Source organism: Castor canadensis, chromosome 11, assembly GCF_047511655.1.
Source record: "Castor canadensis chromosome 11, mCasCan1.hap1v2, whole genome shotgun sequence".
Classification (NCBI taxonomy): Eukaryota; Metazoa; Chordata; class Mammalia; order Rodentia; family Castoridae; genus Castor; species Castor canadensis.
This window is the reverse complement of record NC_133396.1, coordinates 106337478-106357077: the sequence shown is the minus strand read 5'-3', so window position 1 is coordinate 106357077 and position 19600 is coordinate 106337478. Positions and strand designations below refer to the sequence as shown.

The following is a 19600-nucleotide window of genomic DNA, read 5'->3' as shown; positions in this document are numbered from 1 at the left end:
ATAATGTAATAATGAGACAAATCTTCTTTATGATAGGAGGCAGAATTTTATTTAATAGTCGAATGTAGTTATGAAAAGATAAATGGGTGTAACAGCAGGTTACACTATTTTTCTGCTAGCAAGACAATGTGTTATTTTTAATTTAGCTTTTTTTTGCCTAACAAAAATGTTGTATGGCTCTCCCCTGGTCCTTGCCCAGAGCTAAGGCCAAAGAAAGACATTATGTCCAGACAGAAAGAAGGAGAAGCCTGTAGCAGCTAGACAGGGAGACCCTGAGTGGATAATAACCTGGCAGTATTCTTTGCCTATGCATGAAGAGCTTGAATGCAAATTAGTGCTGGTTTATGGACCCAGGATTGAAAAGAAAGAAAGGCAAGATGAAAAGGAATCAAACTAGGAGCACAATGCCATTTTTATAAAAATCTGCCCCTTTCCTTTACCTGCATTTTCCCCTCCCCTCACCATGTCGGGGAAAGCAGAGATTTCAGGGGTGCTGCTTCAGGCTTAGTACCAGCAGCTTCCCCTTCCATTCTGTATGTCAGCAAGTCTCAGATGCCCAACTCTACCTGTCCCATAGAGCCACCTGTAGCACTCCAGGGAAATGCCCAGATGCCACCCAGATTCTCCTTCTGAATCTCTGCAGTTTAGGGAGGCTGGGTCAAAAACTTTTGAGGTGAATCTGCTGCGCACCTCTGTCAGCTAGTAGGAGTCCCTGGTGCTTTGTTTGATCATAGCTGTGTGTCTGCCTTATCACGTGTGACAAGATATTCCCATTGATGGACAGCCTCCCCCCCTCCAACCACAGGGCTCCCTCTTTCTAGGTCATTAAAACTGGGTTAGGTGTGAAACCCTTTCATGTTTCCTCAGCCAGTCTCCTAAATCAACACTGCCATTAACACCAGGGTAGGCCTGGCCTTGGTTTAAAAAAATCAACCTTTTCCAGAGGCTCTGTTTTCTTTTCTTCTTCTGTTTTTTTTTTTTAATCTAAATTAAGACTTCTTCCTTTAAAAATTCCTGTTTTCATAGCTGAAAGTGGTGACACATTCTTGTAATCCCAGCACTTGGGAGGTGGAGGCAGGAGGATTTCAAGTTTGAGGCCAGCATAGGCTATACAGAAGACTCTGTTTCAAAAAAACTCAATCCTTATATACTTGTATGAAAATAAAACAATGAAACTGATGGAAAGGGTTTTAAGAAGGGATGAGGGAGACTAATGGAGGGGATAAATCTATATATTGTAAGTCACAATGAAACTCCCTTGCACAACTATTATATGCTAATAAAAATGTTTTTGAAAATTTTATTTTCACAACTGGAGAGAAGATCAAAGGAATCAGCTATATGCATTTCTGGTTTTTGGTATTAGTTTGCTTTTTGGTTTTTTTTTGTTTTTGTTTTTGTTTTTTGGTGAGACTGGGATTTGAACTCAGGGCTTTGAACTCACAAAGCAGGCACTCTCCATTTGAGTAATACCTCAGTCCATTTGCTCTGGTTATTTTGGAGATGGGGGTCTCAAGAACTATTTGCCCAGGCTGCCCTTGAAACACAATCCTCCCAATCCCAGCCTCCCAAGTACCTAGGATTACAGGCATGAGCCTGTATCCCTCTTGTTTTTATTTTTTATTTATTTGTTTATTTCTGGCAGTACTGAGGCTTGAACCAGGGCTTTGTGATGGTGAGGCAGGCATCATTTGACCCATGCCCCTACCCCCCCTCTGGTTTTTATCTAATGCCATTCTGTCACATCGGCTTATTCCATAATGTAAATGCCATTCGCCAATGTCCTTTGAAGAGTAGCAGGAAGGCCATAAACCAAGCCATTTCAGCATCACACTTCCAGCCTTTGCAAGGAGAAGAAAGTCTCCTACCCAGACCCTCAAGGCCACAAACCACCCCACCACTAACACTCCAATGCCCTGGACCTGGCCAGCACACATGGAGTCAACACCTGTCCTGGATCCTACCCGTTCAACGGTGGCCGGCAGAGAATTCCAGCTTCTCTTTCCATTCACTCCAAATGTGCTGAAGTTAGACTTTCCATTTAACTCCTGACTTAGACGCATCATTTGCTGCCCAAATTTCTGTGGCCCAATGTTTCCATTTTTATCATCTACCTCATGGGATCACAATTAATTTATTGACTTTTTGGGTCCTTAGTTGAGAGGTATTGCTCTTTCTAAGTACAAATTACAGTTATCTAGTAATCACTGAGTTGGCATTCAAAAGGAAATTTTGAAAGAGAACTTGCAGGAATGAGCAATAGTAGAAATACAGCAAGATGTATTTTTTGAAAATATTTTTTAGATCTGCTAACCTGGAAAACCCCCGAAATGTAAGATACTCTGTCTGAAAGCCCTAAATTACATTGTTGTTGTTCTTGTTGCTATTATTATTATTATTATTATTATTTTAGTTTTTATCTAGAGCGTAGAAAAACTAATGAGAAGAAAAGTGAGGATTCACGGGTATTGACTTGGGGAACTTCTATTTCCAGGCCCTGGCTGCCAGGTCTTTGAGGTCATGATTTTACAAATGTGCCTGCAGCCTGGAGATGGCTGTTGTCTTTCTGGTCCCCCTAACATGTTTCACTGTCTCCTCAGATCAACACTATATATATGGCCATAGATGACCTCAAATGGAATTTTAAAGTGCACCACTGACTTCGTCCTTATGTTCACACGGGATCTTACCTCTCTGACTTGGTCCTGACTGTGTGTGGGGATCTTGTCACAGTGCAAGGAGCTAGACAGATTTAGTAGGTTTGCAGACGTACATGATGAATCCTCAAGCTTGCGAGCAGAGGCACAGAGACCTGGTGAACTTGCCTGGAGCTTGGGTGCCAGAGACAGTTGGTCTGTTCCAAGCTGTCACACCAATGAAAGAGGGGACCTGTGACTAAGGGGCAGAGGCTGAATCATAGAGGCATTATTGTGGAAAGGCAAGGTCCACAGAGCTCTGGAGAGCTGCATATGGCCCCTCTCTCAGTCTTCCAAAACACAGGTTCCCCACTGATTCAAGGAAAGAGAATCGTAATTATGCACTTCCGCCAAGGGAAAACAAAGTCACTGAAACAGAAAAATGGTTCCCAAAGGAAAAATTTGTTTCTTCTTTGGTGACCTGAGAAAATTTACCACAACTCCATTCAAAACCTTCAGGCACTTAGCTTTTTTTGTTTTTAATATCCTTTACCTTTTTAATAAAAAGTAAAAAACAAACAAAAAAATACATCGATGTCCTGAATAGAACCTTTCTATGTAAAGATCTCACTAAACAAACATAGGACCAGACAAGAAATGGAGCTGTGAATAGCAATATGATATATTATGAAGCATTTATATATGTATATATTCTATATGAATGTGCAGGTATACATGTGTGCACCTATGTATGTATAAATACGTAAATATTTTCCTACATACACATCACACACACATACATATTTATACTGACCTCTTTAGATTGAAATCCAAGGCACTTTTTTTTGACAATGAACAGGTTAAAGCCATTAATTTAGAACATAACTGTTTCTGGGTACATATCGATTTATGGCGTCAACATCAGAATTCCCATCTTGGTTGGGGTGATGACTAAGAGAATTGGCTTACAAAGAGAACAGGAATGTCTCTGGATGGTCCAACTGCGTTCTCTTGCTAGTTTCCTCTATGGGAGGAAAGTTCTCAAGGTGGGGGGGTGGGGGAGATACTAAGATCCTCAAGGAAGGAACACAGAGACCCGGCAGTTATTTCTGCACCTTGTTTTGAATTTGCTTTGAATGGAGCTTTGAATTTCAGAGGACCTGCCCTGAGGCTCCACCTCACATTCTGATGGCCTGCTACCATAGGCTAAAATGAAAAACTTGGAGAAAGGCTTGGAGGTGCTTTTGAAGTTAGACTAGAAAAACACTGCCTCTTACTGACTTTACCATGTTTCGTGTACAAGTTGTATGACCTCAACTGGAAGTTTAAGATGCATTTATCTTTATCTTTCTGATCAGACAGGACCTTTACATCACCACATAAGTTGGTAAATGAGGTTCCAGGAAGAAATGGAGCCCCAATTATCAATGGGGTTGATGACTACTGTGAGTGGAGAAGCCAGCACTTCTCAGTGTTGACTGTGCACACAGATCACGAGCTTGTTAAAATGCCAATTCTGATTCAGTAGTTGGCATGGGGCCTGAGATTCTGCATCTCTAACAAGCTTACAGATGTTGCTTCCTGGAGTAACAAGGGTTATGAGCATATAGCTACCTACTTGAATTACTGTCAAGAGGCCTTCTTTGCCCAAATCTGGAATTTGTATTGGTTTCCTTGATTCTAGGTGAATATGACTTGATGGGAAAGGTCAGAATATATTTAATTAGTTGGTCTGAGAAGAGCTAGAAGGAAAGGCCAAGAGACAGTTCCACTTGGTAGCAGAAAAGTATTAAGAAATAAATCAATTACTACCAGTACATTTTGCCAATTATTAATTTGAAAATTAGCTAATTGCCATGACCCAGCAAGTAACTTGTTAACAATAGGTGCCCCGGAGTTCTGCTGGCCTTAATGGAGCTTGGCCCAGTGTACAACTGAGGAGTAACACAGATGCCAAGAGAACTTAGCTCCATACAAATACAACTTGTGTATGAGTTAGGGCTCAGCTACTCAAATTGATAGAAACCTGGCATTTAGATATTTCTTTTCCACCCAGCATGAATAGCAAACAACATGGAGGCCCAAGCCTTATCTACATTGAAGCTCAAGTGCATTGAAATTGGAGTGAATTCTAGACTTTTTTCCCTAGAAAAGAACCTGCTGTTTTGCACTACCCATGTATGTGGGGGAATTTTCAGAGTTTATGAAGAGAAGAGACATACAGGCTCAGTTATAGCTACTCTGATCCTCTTGGTTTGCACCTGTAGGATGTTATACCAAAGTGATGATAGCAGGTGAGGGTCTTCACTGGGAAGAGGCTGCCTGATTCTAGAAAACCTTTGTTCTGTAACCTAACACATCCATTTTCATCTAGAAATAGACCTTGGTCATTCAAAGACGAGAACAGAGAAAAGTGTGTATCTTAGCTGCTGTAAGGAGAAGGAGGAGAATGGATTTCACCAGTTGCTTAATTTTGCCATAAAGGAAAACATCACAGTTGAAACTATTTCCTCCCAGCTAGAGTAAACTAGCAGGAGAAGAAGTCAGGCTCTTTGCTGGATCATGCAGGGTATGTCCTGCCTCTTTTTGCTGTCATTCCCTTAGGAGCTGGGCTCCAAGTTGGTGATAAACATGTGGAAACATTGCCCCCTCCAGGGTATTGCCAACTCAGAAAAGCACACCCGCACACTTGGGTCTCACTGGGCCCTGCCTAGATAGGAGTCCAATCCTGCTTTTATTTTTACCTAGAGAAACTCATCATGTTTAGAATTTTGAGTCACAGTAAACATTCCAACTCCTTATGTGCAATTCTGACATTGTCAAAGGAACACTAATTGACTGCATCTGAGACATATCATTTATGGAATGGGGACTTTGCATTTATAGAGAGTCTGCACTTTTATTAATCTGGCTATGAACAGCCACTAAAGGAGTGATGGCTTTTAAAATCTCTTCTGAAATGGCTTGATAGAATTTAGGGTAGAATTATTCTTCTAAGCTTGTAATAGTGTTTTTGTCACTAACACTCAGGTCTTAGAGAATGAGAATATGGCAATTCTGTAGGCTGTGGGAGCAGGACCCTCGGCCTGGGGCTCAGGCAATCTCTAACGGTGATGTGTACTCAGAAACAGTCATTTGGAGAGCAGGCTGACACTCGACCTGCTAAAGACTAGTTTGATACAAAATGTTAATTGAAAGTTACAATGTATCTTATAATATAGCAATATATTCCATATTTAAAATAAACTGTTATGCTTTGTCCTATCATTAAAAAATAGCAAGCAGTACAGAGGGAAGATGCAAATTCATATGCGAAGCTCATCTGATTTAGAATATAAACACCTCAGTTTCCGAGATTGCCATGACATTAGCATTCTCTCATTTGTTGCTCTCTCGTGGCCAGTGCAGAATGGAGAGCCTGGGACCAAAATTGAATTGTTGCGCCATTAAAAAATGTGTCTGATGAAGGTGGCTCAGTTCTGGTTGGGATTCAAAAACTGACACAGCTAGAGAATGTTGTTTATTCCGTCCTCCTTCTGGGAAGCTGGATGTTGGCTATTCCAATCAGACTCAGATTTCATTTGTCACTGTTCTTTTTTGGCCAGAAATGTTAGCATCTCTTTGGGATACTAACAACAAGTTGGTATTAAATTTTGTGCTTTTCCTCTACCAGCTTGGTTGGTCACGACGTCTCTTGTTTGTCCAGGCCCAAGATTACAGCTTCCAGAATATGTTTCTTAGGTGTGTAAACAACAATAGCAGGGCACTTGGCACCTAGGTTTGGAGGTTATACGTTGAAGATTTGACAATGGTTTTGTTCAGAGGGAACTCCAGTTCGTGATTGAGTGTTTCCAGTAATGGTATAAGACAAAAAGGTCACAGTTATGCTTTTCTCTATCTGTGTATAGCTCTATATCACTGCACAGAGTACTTTTTTTTTTTTTAATAAACTGTGGTCTATTTCGACAAAAATCTACATCTTGTCTGACAGGAGTTTAAAGTTAATGTCTATTCTGCAGCTTGGCACAAGCTTGCTACTCCTGCAGGCAGACAGTTACTATCTTGGCAATACTACTTTCTTAGTGGAAGCAATGAGCCCATCCCCAAAATATATACTTTGGTGGCAGTGGAGAAGGAAGGGAAACTTCCCAGGGCATCATGGAGCCCACTGACTGCAGGGGGAGAGAACGGACTGTCCCCTCCCTGCCAGGAAGCCGTTAGCTAGCTATCTAAGGTACTGAAATCAAATGCTGCAGAGCCAAGTCAACAGAGACAGCAACATAACCAACAGATCCTTAAATGTGCTTCCGCATCTTTCAGGGAAGTAGAATGACTGTATAAAACTGGGGACATAGTTTAGGATTTCAAAGCAATAACTTAAGAAAGGAGTGGTAACCTACTGGCAGTGCAATGGCTTCCCAGAGTCTCCATGTGGTTCTGTAAGGGTAGCAAGGCTATTTGTTCTGAGATGAAACACTTGTTCTTAATTTGGGGTGCACTTTCTCAAGCTACACTCTCAAAGAGGAGGGTAGTTCTGAAACTATGCGTTAATCAAATATTTCTCCTTGCTCATTTCACTACTTGTTTGATATGTAATAATTACTTTTTGGCAACTATTGACTACATTCAAATGCAATATCAAAGTGTGAACCAGCTAGTCAGCCTAGATGCTATTGATGACCATAGTAATTTCATTTTTTCCTCTATTGAATACTTTATACTTAATAATATTATCTTCATTTGAAATATAGAGAAACTGAGGTATGAGGTGGTTATATTAATTGGCCAAAATGTGGATCCAGCCTTAGGTTTTTATTTATTCTGATTTTTATATCACTAATGTTCTTCTTTTCCATTCCTTATTCACAAGGAAATTTACTGAAAATTTAAGGGGGGACATCCCCAAATACATTAAAATCAATATTTCTTCAGTGCTGTTCCTTCTTGGCCTTTAATAATTACAATAACCTGCACTTGCTCAGCACTTGAGAATTGACTTTTATGTACATTTTCTACATCTCCTAATTTACAAGGTCATTGTTATACCACTGGTCTGGGATGAGGTGAGGCAGTCAGTGATGACTCAGGGCCCTAGCCCTCTTGTTCTTTTGGATTGTATCTAGAGCTATGATGTCATGAAGTTATATATTACGAAAGTGGCAAGAACAGTTCATAGACACTTTATGACAATTTATTGATGATCATCACGCATAGGTGGCCTTTGATCCAAAGGTGCAGATTTTTATTTGGACTTCAATCTAAGAAGGAGTGAGCTTCTAGTCTGGTATAATTTACCAACTGATGCTATGTCCTGAAATTCCACTGACAGTAGTGGTCTTAAAGTATCACAGTACACCCTGACTTTACAGTACATGAAGCTGTAATATGGCTTAAGCGATGAGGGGGTGGCTCTGTATTTCTAATTCAAGTGTCTAGATATTTGGGGGAATATTAGAGTGCTTTTACCTGCCACTGTGTTACTGGAAAGATTAGAGGAGGGTCTCAGCTATAGGCCAGCCTTCCAGGAGTGGGCAGAATTCTATCAGTTCAATATTGGAGTGAGGTTACAGTAATTAATAGTTTTTATGTGTAGCCCATTTTTGAATGGATAAGTAAACCTCCTCCACTACCTAACTTGAAAATAAGGTACAGGAAGGCATGGATTTGAATCCACCAGCTCCTTTTCCTATTTGACTGTGTTGCTGAGTGCAATGGAATCACCCAAAAGATGTAGGAAGAAAATCTGGGTGAGCTACACCCACGGTCCTCAATACCTAGATTATCAAGGGTTCATTGTACTTGCAGGAGAATCATAACTTCCCCACAGAAAGCTGAACTATTAGTACAGAGACATAGTGTCCCATTTATCATTACGGGATCAACATGCAGATTTGATCACTTATTTTCTTAAGAGTATTCTTTTATCAAGAATAAAAACCACACATAGCTATTGCACTACCGATAGGTCAAGTCACGTTACAAATGCCCACGTGTCTCTATGATGCCTGTGACTCCGCTCCTGGAAATATCTCCAACTACTCCATCCACTAGTGTTGTTAGCTTGGTCTGCAGGGTTTACCTAGCAAGAGTGTCCATAATGGGTCCAAGATATCCACAGACCACGATGGATAAATGCAGTCTGTGCACACTTTTGGGCAGGAGGAGTGGTAATGGAATCTTGCATGTCATTTATTTGAAGTTAAGACAAAATCCCTGTATGTGCACCAGCCTGTGACCATGCCAGCTTTCACATGAACACATAGCATAGGGTCACAGCAGGATGGAAAGAGTGAGCAGAAATCAGTAGTTGAGGGCTGTAGGTTAAACAACCAGGATTGGCACACTCAGGTGGACCCATCATGGTCTTCTCTTTGTGAAATGGAACTAATGTCACAAAGAAACTTCATGGCTATTTCATCTGTTCATATGTCCACTTACAAGTTTGGCCAAACTATCACTGACAATACCATTCTTGGGAGACAGTTTAAGAGAGAGAAAGAAAAACAGAGAGAGAGGGAGGAAGGGGAAGAAGGAGGAGGAAGAGGAGGAGAAAGGGGAGAAGAAAGTGGGGAATCTTTCAGATGATTAATTATTTAAAAAGAAGAAGTAAAAAAATAAAAAGCCAATAGTAGATGTGGGATCTCTGGTATGAAAAATAGCTAATGAAAATGCTCAAGGGAATTATCAAGATAAATCATTAAGAAGACAGACCATTAAAATAGCATCAGCTAGCTGGAGTATAACTTAGTGGTAGAGCCTGGCCCTAGGTTTGATCCCCAGCACTACAAAACAAACACCAAAACCAAGTCAAAACAAAAAAAGAAGCAATAGCAGGACACAAGATAAGAGGCTTAGCCAGAGACCAGATCATCCTGAAAGAGTGGCCTTGTCTACCTTCCTGCCCAATGATTTCCTCTCCCCTAAAGGACCAGGCCCAGTGCCACACACAAAAAATCTGTACATCAAGGTAGTGCTTTGAGAATGGCAGTGATGTCTTGTTACAAAACTAAACCCAAGATGACAACCCCTGTACAATAACACCCTTTTGTTTTACCCTAAACAGATGAAATATTCCATAAAGCATCATTTGATTTCTTATGAGCAGAATTCAAAGACCTCAGAATGAGAAAATTGATAAATGACATGACAGTTTTCACATCACAAATGCTATGTATGGTCAGACTCTGGAGCAATGAGGAAATGTTCAGTGCCTGTCATTACACTGGATTTCAATGTTTCTGGAATTTTCTTTGAGTTTGAGATATATTGGGATTGTTTTTGCACCAAGATTAAAATGGCACAATAGGAACAGGTTTCTGAAAAATCTGTGTCCTCTTACCTTACCCACAAGTTCCCTAAGAGCTCCTTGTGTTCTCACGATGTTTCATTTTGAGGTGACTTTAGGTCAGGTGGAAGGCACCATGTGGGCCCCCTCCACACTTTCCCTTCCAGCTAAGCAGAGGGAGGTGCTTGACCCTTTTGCACTTGAAACATCTGGGGCTGGAACCTGTCACTGGGTGAACAAAGCTAAACCAATCCCCAGACAATACTTCTATTCACTGAGGTGACACTGGGTTGCACCTGTCCATGCTTCCCTCCCCATACACCTGGGCAAGTGGTCCATCCAAACACAGCTTGTTTGAATGTAAGAAGAAAACTCTGCAAAAGCTATTATTTTTAGAAGCCTCCTTATCCCTCCAGAATGTCAACAATTTTGGCTTGGCATCCACTTCAAATCAAGCATGGTGCATACCCAGGGCAAAGCAACCTGCACTGTGTTGGGAGGGACATGGATTATTAGTGAAGCTGGGAACGTGACTATTTGAACGGAATGCGCCCATTCAAACCAACTCCACGTTCATTAAGAGAGTGCCTGTATTGTGTGCGGGGGACGGTACCAGGTCCCTATTCACTTGGGTTAAGCTCAAATGAGAAAGGACCTGGATTGAATGTGGGTTGTGTGGTTGGGGTGTGTGTGTGTGTGTGTGCAGACACTTGCAAACACACACATTTCTATGAGTATTAATATTGGATGAAAAATCTGGCTTTTTATTTGTCTATTTTTTTTCCAAACTAAATTAGGTATGTCTGTTTTGGCAAGTTGTGGGCAGCTCTCTTTTACTTTTGTTACCCACAGACTTTCTTAGACAAAAGGAAAGGAGAGAGGTGTACTGAGGTCCCCAAAGTGAGGAACACATATCTGGAGCTTGACACCACCCCTCTCCCAAGGGGCCCTCTTCTGGGCTGGCTTCACTCTTGGCCATTTCAGTGCATCTGCCCCTCCCCATCCCATGTGAAGACCTGAGATTGAGCGTGGATTTCTGTTCTCCACCAACTCTGCGGCAAGCGCCCTGCCAGAGGCGTGGCTTCCTGTCATCTCTTCCCGCTCCCAAGTAGAGGCACCTAAACAGAGATTAGATTTCTGGTTTCAAGGCATGTCGAACCAAGCACGCCGAATGAACATGAGTTAGCTAATTAGCTCCGTCTTTCTTCTTTCCATTCCCTGGTCTGTGAGTTCCTTGATGACAAGGCGACCAGGAGAGAGTTGATTTTGCATCTTAAGACCTATGGGTAACACTTCTGGAGTGGGGAGTTTTATTTAGCAACTGCTTGAACTTGTGTATGGGGTCGGGAAGGAGGTGGAGCTGACCCCGATGGGGCTGTCGGAGAGTGGGGCATGGGTGGTGCCCACCGCCACGCTGACACCTCGGGCCTCCATGATGGCAGTCAGCAGCTGCTGCTGCTGCTGGCGCAGGGTGTCCGCGATGAGCAAGGGCAGGGAATTGAAGCTGGCGGCGAGGTGCTCCAGTTTACACTCCAGGCTGCCTATCTGCTTCTCCAGGTCTTCACTCCGATCATTGAGCTCCGTGATTAAGTCATACATGACGTTCTGCATCTGTGTGGAGAAACAGAGCCGGAACAGGGAGAGGAACTGTCATGGTCATCACAGAGGACTCCACCATGGGAGATGGAAACGCCCTCGCCTCTCAGCAGGAGCGACCTCCACCCCAGCTTTGCCTGCTCTGGCCAAGGAAGGAGGGACCTGTCTCTTTCCAGGAGACAGGGAGGCTGAGGTAGGCACATTTGTTTTTCTTATTACAAAAGTAATGAGTATGAGTGATAAATTTTAAACGGGAAATATGTATGAAGGACAAGAACTAGCACTTTTTTTTTAATTAAATGGAGTAAGTCTCTAGACAGTTCTCATGTTCTTACAGAGACCTGGACTCTGAGCTCACTGGCTGCTGGCAGCTAATGATTTAAGAGAAGACACTGAGGTGGGAATGGCAAATGCTATAGACTTATAATTAGTAGGCCAGGGTTCAAGTGCAAGTCTGCAGCTCACAAATAGTGCACCCTCTGTCAGACCACTTAACCTCTCTGAACCTTGGTTTCATTATAAAATTGGAGTTAATAACTACACAGAGTTGGAAGTTATTGTGCTCCCACCCCCTACTTTCAACACAGCAGCCAGACTGTAATGTAAAATGTAATTAACTCCTCAGGCACGGTCCTCGGCCAAAGGGAGCTGTCTTTTCTGATGTACAGTCCTTCCCTGCCTGGCCTAGGAGGAGGTACAAAGGCGTTGTCCGTTGTGCCTGAGTTTGGGACATCCCTGAAGGGCTATTCCAACTGGACAAGGTCTTGGTTGGCTAATCCCAGTTCAAACTCTTTTTTTGAGCAAAGCTGCTTCTCACACTCCCTGACAAGTGCTGAGGATGCTCCCAATAACCCTCCAGCCCCCAACACTGTCATGCAGTGTTCCAGGGGCCCCACCTGTTACCAGTGTTCCTCCCTAGACACTCAATGTGCCCCTCCCAACTTCCCCTTCCCTGAGTGCCATTGGTGAGCAGAATCCTAGTCTACGTGATAGCCATATTCCTCCCAGCAGGTTATCCAATGTCAGGATGCTGGCTCTGTACAGCAGACTTGAGAGCAAGATTCACGAGGGGCTCACACTCCCAGGTATTCAGGAGTTACGCTCTGGTGGCAGCTATAGTAGAGGGGAGGGTCCCTCCCAATCCCCCAGCCCCTCTGCCCCACCACCCTGTATTATGGCTCTTTGGGCTTGGCAACCTGCCAGTGACATCCCAATCTTATTTCACCTTGAAATGTCAAGTTACTCCAGGAGGATGTGGAACCCTTTGGTGCCCCCAGGGGTCAAAGGAGCTGGAAACAAAGTGAGAGAAAAACATTGGAAGCCAGAGGGGAGAGGGAAGAGGGCGTGAAAATGTAGTGAAACCTCACCAGCTGGAATTCACCAGGCTGCATGGGGAGGCGATGGCAGAGGTGGCATGAAGACAGCCCCCCCATCCACTCTACCACTGTCAGGGCAGAATGCTGCCTCTTGGATACCCGCAGAGGAAAGGGTGGGTTCAAAAGTGAAGGTACTTCTCTTGTTAGTTGGCATCCACAGAGCCTCCTCAAGGTGCATTTTCTTCCTGGAATGTCTAAACCACAGACTCTTTGTCCACAGGGGCACCCTGATGAGCTCTAGATTCATAGTCCTGGCCCCTGGGTTTTGGCCCCAGCACTGACGCACACCAATTGCCTGACCTTGGGATGGTTGCTTTCTTCCTTCCAATTCTGATTTCCCCATCTGTATTCATAATCAGCAGTACCATTGCCAAAAACCTGACAATTTACTAAGCAGTTTTACAGATATTCCCTTATTGGATCACCTGAGCTCAGATGGTAGGAGTTATTTTTATATTTTGATTGAAGAAATTGAAACCATTTGGTAAAAAGTCTAATTCCCCCTTCTCTGTCACCATATAAGGTAGTTGTTCCATATAGAAAATAATATTTGGAAGCTACATGCCACATTCTTGATCTAGGCAGACCCGAAGGGCAGGATGGGAAGGTGGCAAGAAGGAGGGTGAATGAAGCACAAAGAAGGAAGGAGCAAGCATGCACTACTGTCTTTCCCTGTCCCACTGTTTGATGACAGGATGCTGGGGAATGTGAACCAATGCAAAATATGCTGCACTGTGGCCCACACCTTGGGCGAGTCTCCTGGGAGGAAAAGACAAAGGCTGGATGGATGTCAGAATTCACCTCCTTCCCAGGTCTCAGGCCTGTCCCCAACAGTGGCTCTGCAGAATCTTCCCTTTAACTTTTTCCTGTCCACTCTTTTTTTCCAGGTAACTCGCTCCCCAGGTTATGTATGGCTTACTTCCTGTACCCAACTCATGAGCACCTTTCTCACTCATGGAGGTTTTTGTTGTTGGGCCACATCTCTGAGAGGCTATGGGTGGCACTGCAGAAAGGTGGGCTTGAAAGTTGGGCTTACCTGACATTTCTGAGGGAACATCAGTAACACTGAGTCCTGTCAGGTGAGAGGTGAGATAGGAAACATTGTAATTTCTAGAAGAAATGTCTTGGGGAATCTCATCAGGCCATTCCTGAAGTTTACCAAGTGGACCCTCAGGTGTTTCACTCCTGACTTGGCCACAGCTGATTGGTCCAAGGGAAGACATATGACCCAAACTGGCCAGTCATCTCACCTCTTCTGAGAATTTAGAAGCAATCTTTACTGGTGACTAAAACTGTAACATGAACTGTTTGGATTAGGGGCGTGTCATAGTCTGCTTAGAGACAGGAACTGTGTGTCTGTTTGTGTGTGTGTGTTTATGACAGAGAGACACACAGAGAGAAGCACACTGAAGCAGGCACATGAAAGAAGGAGAGAGAGAGATGGTATAAGGATCCCGCCTGAGGGCTTCCCACGTCCAGGTCTAGTCCGTTCTTTCCTGAAGTCTGACCCTAATGCCTGGTTTGAGGCTCTGCCTAGAGTGAGACTCCCTTATCCTCTTAGAATAAATTCCTCCGCTTTCCAGCCTAGTTCCAGTAGCTTTCTGATATTGGAACCTGAGACTATTAACCAACACACTGAAGATCCCGGGGTTCCTCCCTAAACACCAATATTCCGCTCGTCATTCCCACACCAGGCTTTTGGGAACCCCCCATTCTACCTGAACACCACCTACAAAGGCACACAGGACTCTGGGCTTCTCCCCAGCCATGTCAAGTCACTTATTCCCTGATTGAAGTCCTCACAGGCTTAGGAGGTCCTTTCTTTGCCTGGCAAGGTGCCTGCACAAGGCCCAACAACCAGTAATTTCTGATTGCACCTTCTTTTCAAAGGGTGCTTAATTGGCCTGAGGGTGTTTCTTTTGCTTTTCCAGGGAACAGGTTCCATTATGGTAATTGACATCTGCTGGAATGTTCTTGCAGCCTGGCCCTGGGCTGTACCCTTGCTATACAATTTCTATCAGAAGGCAATGGTGGGGGGGGGGGGGTCAGGGAGGCCCTCTCTGCAATGGTGCCTATGCTCAGCTCTGCCCACAGCATGGCCTTCACTTCTTTCACTTTGGTGATTTTGAAAGGACAGAGTTTCTTAACAGTGTGACACTTCAGTGCCAGAAACATGAAATGACAATGTGATATCAGACCTTAAGCCTGGGCTTAAGTTGGGCTCTTTTTTGGGGGATCTCTGTGCTCACTGTCAACTCTCAGCCTCTTGAGAAATAAAGAAACACGTGCATCACAACCACCAATTTAGTGCCAGAAAAACTGGGTAGTAAGGACTGGAAGATGCAGGAAAATTAACTTCTAGTTGTAATAGCAAAGCAGAAGCTCTTCAGTGTAATCTAGGCCATCAACATGGCCACTGTCACCATTTGGTCCGTCTTAAGGTGTTTCGCCTCTGTGAAACTCCAGCCCAACCCTAGGAGCCTCTCAGTGCATGGATAACAAAACCGCACACTGAAAAGATTTAGTGGGTCGGCTAATTAGTTCTAAGCAAAGACAAACCTGAGCTGTTTAACTCAAGAAACAAATGCCAAGTTTTAAAAGACAAGACACACTGGCAGATTGCAAATGTCAAAAAACTTGGACAAAGATTCTTTTTTTAACTAAGGAGGAATGTTCTTTGCTTTCCTGGTCCTGTCTTGTGTACTTTGAACACAGCCAGGCACACCTGAGAAGTCTCAGTGCCAGTGTCTGGGAACTCCAGGATGTCTTTGGATTCTGCCACTCACCTTGGAAAGGTCCACCAGGGTGTTGGCTTGGTCACTCAGCTTCCTCTGCTCCATCTTGACGCTCCTCAGTCTGTGGAGAAGAGTTGGAACAGCCAAACCCTTCAAGGTCAAGTGAAGGTTTAGCCCCATGGTAGATTCTACAGCCCTATCATTTCATGCTGAAACTCAGCATGGAGATCTTGAATGGGGTAACAGCTGATAGCATCAAAGGCTTGTCAGGTCCCCAAGGAAGCAAACTCTTGTCTCCATGCTAACTTGCTTTCAGTCACTTTAATTTCCTTGGCATTCTCAGACCATTTCCCTACTTCTCTGACTTTGCTCAGGCTGTGCCTTCTGCCTTGAATACCCACTTCTCAACCTTTCAGGGTTTCCCCAAACCTCAGGTCAGAATGACTGTTTTCATCCTTTGCTTTTCTATTTTACTTTAAAAAAAAATTTATTCCTCTGGGCTGGCAGAGTGGCTCAAGAGGTGAGAGTGCCTACCTAGCAAGCATGAGGCCCTGAGTCTAAGTCCTAGTGCCGCCAAAAAACTTCTATTTCTCTATCCAGAAGGCATCATCAAATGGCAAAGTATAGTGTGTGTGTGTGTGTGTGTGTGTGTGTGTGTGTATGATATGAGAGTTCTTAGAGGCTCTTGTTCTAATTTTTATCTTCCATAGCAGCCTGCCCACTGCTGGCAGGTGCAGTATGAGAATTGGGCCCATTTTCCCACCCTGGTGCTTGCTGAGTGGAGCAGACTGGATTTTTTCTGTGCTTCCCAGGTATATGAAAAGATGCTGACAGAGCTGCAGGGTTGTGTCCACCCCCACCCTAGTTTGGTCACCTTGGTTAAGCTGTTCCAGTACTCACTGGTGGATAGCTTGGAGGAACTTCCTCTGGTGTTTCCTGACTTTGGCATGGTCAATCTTCTTTAGCAGCTTTGTGTGTTTATATATCAGCCATGTTTCCCGAAGGACATTGGCTGCAGCATTCTTGATCTAAGGAAAAAGAAAGAGCAGGCTGCTATCAGGTTAATTTTTGTAGGTTCACGTAATGTTTTTCTTGCGTGTGTGTGGCTATAGTCTACCTCCTAAAAAATAATTCTGCAGTGGTCTATTTTCTTAATCAAGATTCTAGAACTCTGAAAAGATGATTAAAACCCATCTCTTACTAATCCTGTACGGGATGCAGTAGACTGAGCGTGGAGTTGAGAGGCGTTCCTTCTTTCCTTCTTAATTATTTCAGCTCTGCCTCTCCACTGCTGTTGCTGGTGCTATTTTTAGACAGGCTGCCTTCGCAAGACCTTCAGGACCGGGGTACCCTTTGAATAGATAAATACATGCCATTGCTGCCTTCGAGTGCAGAGAACTGTGCTTTACCTATGATTGCCATTTACTGTATATGGAACATTTTTTGGATTCAGAGAATAAACAGATTTCCTATCAGCTGGAGAATTTAAAAGGTCTTTTCTACCAATCGGAACTATAGGTATCAACAAGTCCATTGTTTCCTTTCCTAAATGGCCCAGACCATTTGCACACTGCAATTTGACATGTAAGTGTAATTGGCATAACACTGAAATAATTTCAAAGTGATGTTTGAAAATCAGTGAAGATATTTAGGTGTGAAACTGGAGCTGCCTCCTTCTCAAGGCTGGCTCCTTCACCATGCACTGCAATCACACATTTCCACACAGGATGCTGTCATCTGTTGACATGGAAACCACTGATATCACCCGGCTCACGACTGAGCTGAGACGTATCAATGGCACCCAGATGGCAGGGGACAAAGTTTTGATCCAAACACAGACATCTTCAGCAATTAGAAACAAGAACAAGAGAAAACATTCCTTATTAAGCACAAGCTAAACAGATTTTTGATTAACCATCTCCATTTCTGTCAGCTATGCAAATTGGCACAGGTTCATGGGCCCGGGGCCCGAAAGTAAGTAGGCCAGACTAGAAGAAATCAGGTTACTAGCCAGAAAGGATTTTAATAAAATTGGAGAGTACAGACCTGCTTCTTCAGACTGACATCAACAGATGGGACGTTGTTAAAATACTGAGACGTGTGGGAAGGCCTAGGAAACATTGTTTTGCACTGATAACTTTTGTGTGTGAATGTTTCAAAAATTTATTACTAAGGCTGGATTATATTTTTCATTGGCGCTGAAGTGATGTTTTTAAAAGAACAGCTAAGTCTTCTCAGAAATGTCTAAGTGACATAAATATTGGTTTTTTTTGTTCAGTAAAAATCCACTGTGAAATGGTTTTAAATGATTTAATTGCCCACCTCTCTTATTTTCTTGCCTGAAAGGGAGCAGGTGGTGATGAATGGAGGCTGGAGATCGCTGGTATCCCTTGGGTGAGGAAGGGGAAGGCAAGGAGAGAATGGTCTCTGGGGCTCTGCTCAGGCCAGAGTGGACAGCGGCCTCCTGGCAAAAAAAGGTGGCATGGAAGGGAGGGCTTTCTCCCACGAGAGCACATGTTGTTGTCCTTTTGTAGGGACAGGAGCAATTTGACACATGATTTCTTCAGTGTCCCTGGGTGTTTGGCCTCCAAGGAAAGTTTTAAAGACAGGAGGACAAAGCCTACACCAGCCTTTACAGGGATCAGTAGGGTCCCAGTTACCCAGTTGCCTTTTTAGGATGCTGGTAGAACCACAGAATGTCAAAGCTGACGGGTCTTTGACAATGATCTCTGTGTCCTATGGAAAAACATTTGGAATGGAAAAGATGACAGGCTGTGGCACAGTCATTAAGCAGTTGAGGAAACAATGCTTAAATATCTAACAGATAGGGGACAGACATCCTTACCTTAAGAGTTGCTAAGAGGCCATATGAGGCCAGGCTGATGGTGCTGATGATGCCAGACACAGGTCTGAGTACTTCCTGTGCTTAAGTTCATTGGATCCTCACCACCACCCTATCAGACAGGGACTTATACCATCCCATTTTACAGATGAAGAAATTGAGAATGACAAACGGAGTCAATGTGGATTTGAGTGCTACATAAACTATACAATGCCAGACAGACATGTTATTATCACCCTTCGCTTAAAATAGCAGGAAACCACTTGAGATGAGATATGAGGTCAAAATCACACAGCTAGCTAATGGCTAAGTTTAAACAAGACCCAGGTCCAAGGGGCACACAAGGTTTTCATGTGGTCTAACCTGACTGGATTTCATGTTCACGCAAACAAAATTATTTCCTGTTTCCCAGGATCAAGGAATAGGAAAAGGACATTAGAGGTTTTTTTTTGTTTTAATCTTCGTGGCCCTTGCTTAGCAACATGACAGAACATAGAATCTGGATCTTGCATTTAACTTCAGCCCAAATGTAAGACAGTGAAGTCACAGCAATGTCAGGGCAGCTGAGAAGCAGTCACATCATCTTTATGGGTTTGAACAGGAGGCCCCTGTGCATTCAGGAAAGTGATGTTAAATGGAAGCCCTTGTGCTGACTAAAATTAATTGCCAGCAAACAGCCTGGCACAAAGCTTAGTAGATCAATATCTTCAAGAGAAAAAAAAAAAGGCTTTTAACTGCACTACGCTCTCCCAGGTGGATAGGAAGTGCATTGTCAGGTGGAGAGCAGATGACACTGTGAGCTCCTCCTGAGGCCTGCTGAGCCTCCACCAGCCTCCACATACCCTTCCCTGGTGGGGATTTGGCTATCTTCTGAGCTTTCCTGGTGGGCAGAGGGGGTGGCGCCAGGCTCAGTAGATGTTCCAGGATGTTGGGGTGTGAGGGGCAGGGCTTCTAGACAGATGGGTGGAAGCAGAAAACTGGCAGGGTTTGTTGGTCACAATTGGGTGGGGTTTGGATGGCTATTAAGGATGGTTAGACAAGACCTTTTGTGCACAGAAGGCCAACTAACTCTCTTACTTCCAAAACCCATGAGCACACAGGCTGATTGTTTTCTATGAGTTCATAAGCTT

At 43.6% G+C, this 19600-nt stretch overlaps 1 protein-coding gene and 1 long non-coding RNA gene across 2 annotated transcripts in view; one reads left to right on the top strand and one right to left on the bottom strand.

The window, feature by feature from the left end:
• Window positions 1-19600, top strand: part of LOC141413910 (uncharacterized) — a 54457-nt gene that overhangs the window by 30532 nt on the left and 4325 nt on the right. The window contains exon 2 of the long non-coding RNA XR_012438926.1: window positions 11479-11710. This is a non-coding gene — a long non-coding RNA (uncharacterized lncRNA). The remainder of the gene's footprint in view (window positions 1-11478; window positions 11711-19600) is intronic.
• The window catches only part of Kcnn3 (potassium calcium-activated channel subfamily N member 3), a 157527-nt gene continuing 139697 nt past the window's right edge, over window positions 1771-19600 (bottom strand). The window contains exons 6-8 of the mRNA XM_020166218.2: window positions 16529-16656; window positions 15680-15749; window positions 1771-11532 (exon numbers count right to left, since the gene is read on the bottom strand). Coding sequence (XP_020021807.1) covers window positions 11236-11532; window positions 15680-15749; window positions 16529-16656 — 495 coding nt within the window. The 3' untranslated portion in view covers window positions 1771-11235. The remainder of the gene's footprint in view (window positions 11533-15679; window positions 15750-16528; window positions 16657-19600) is intronic.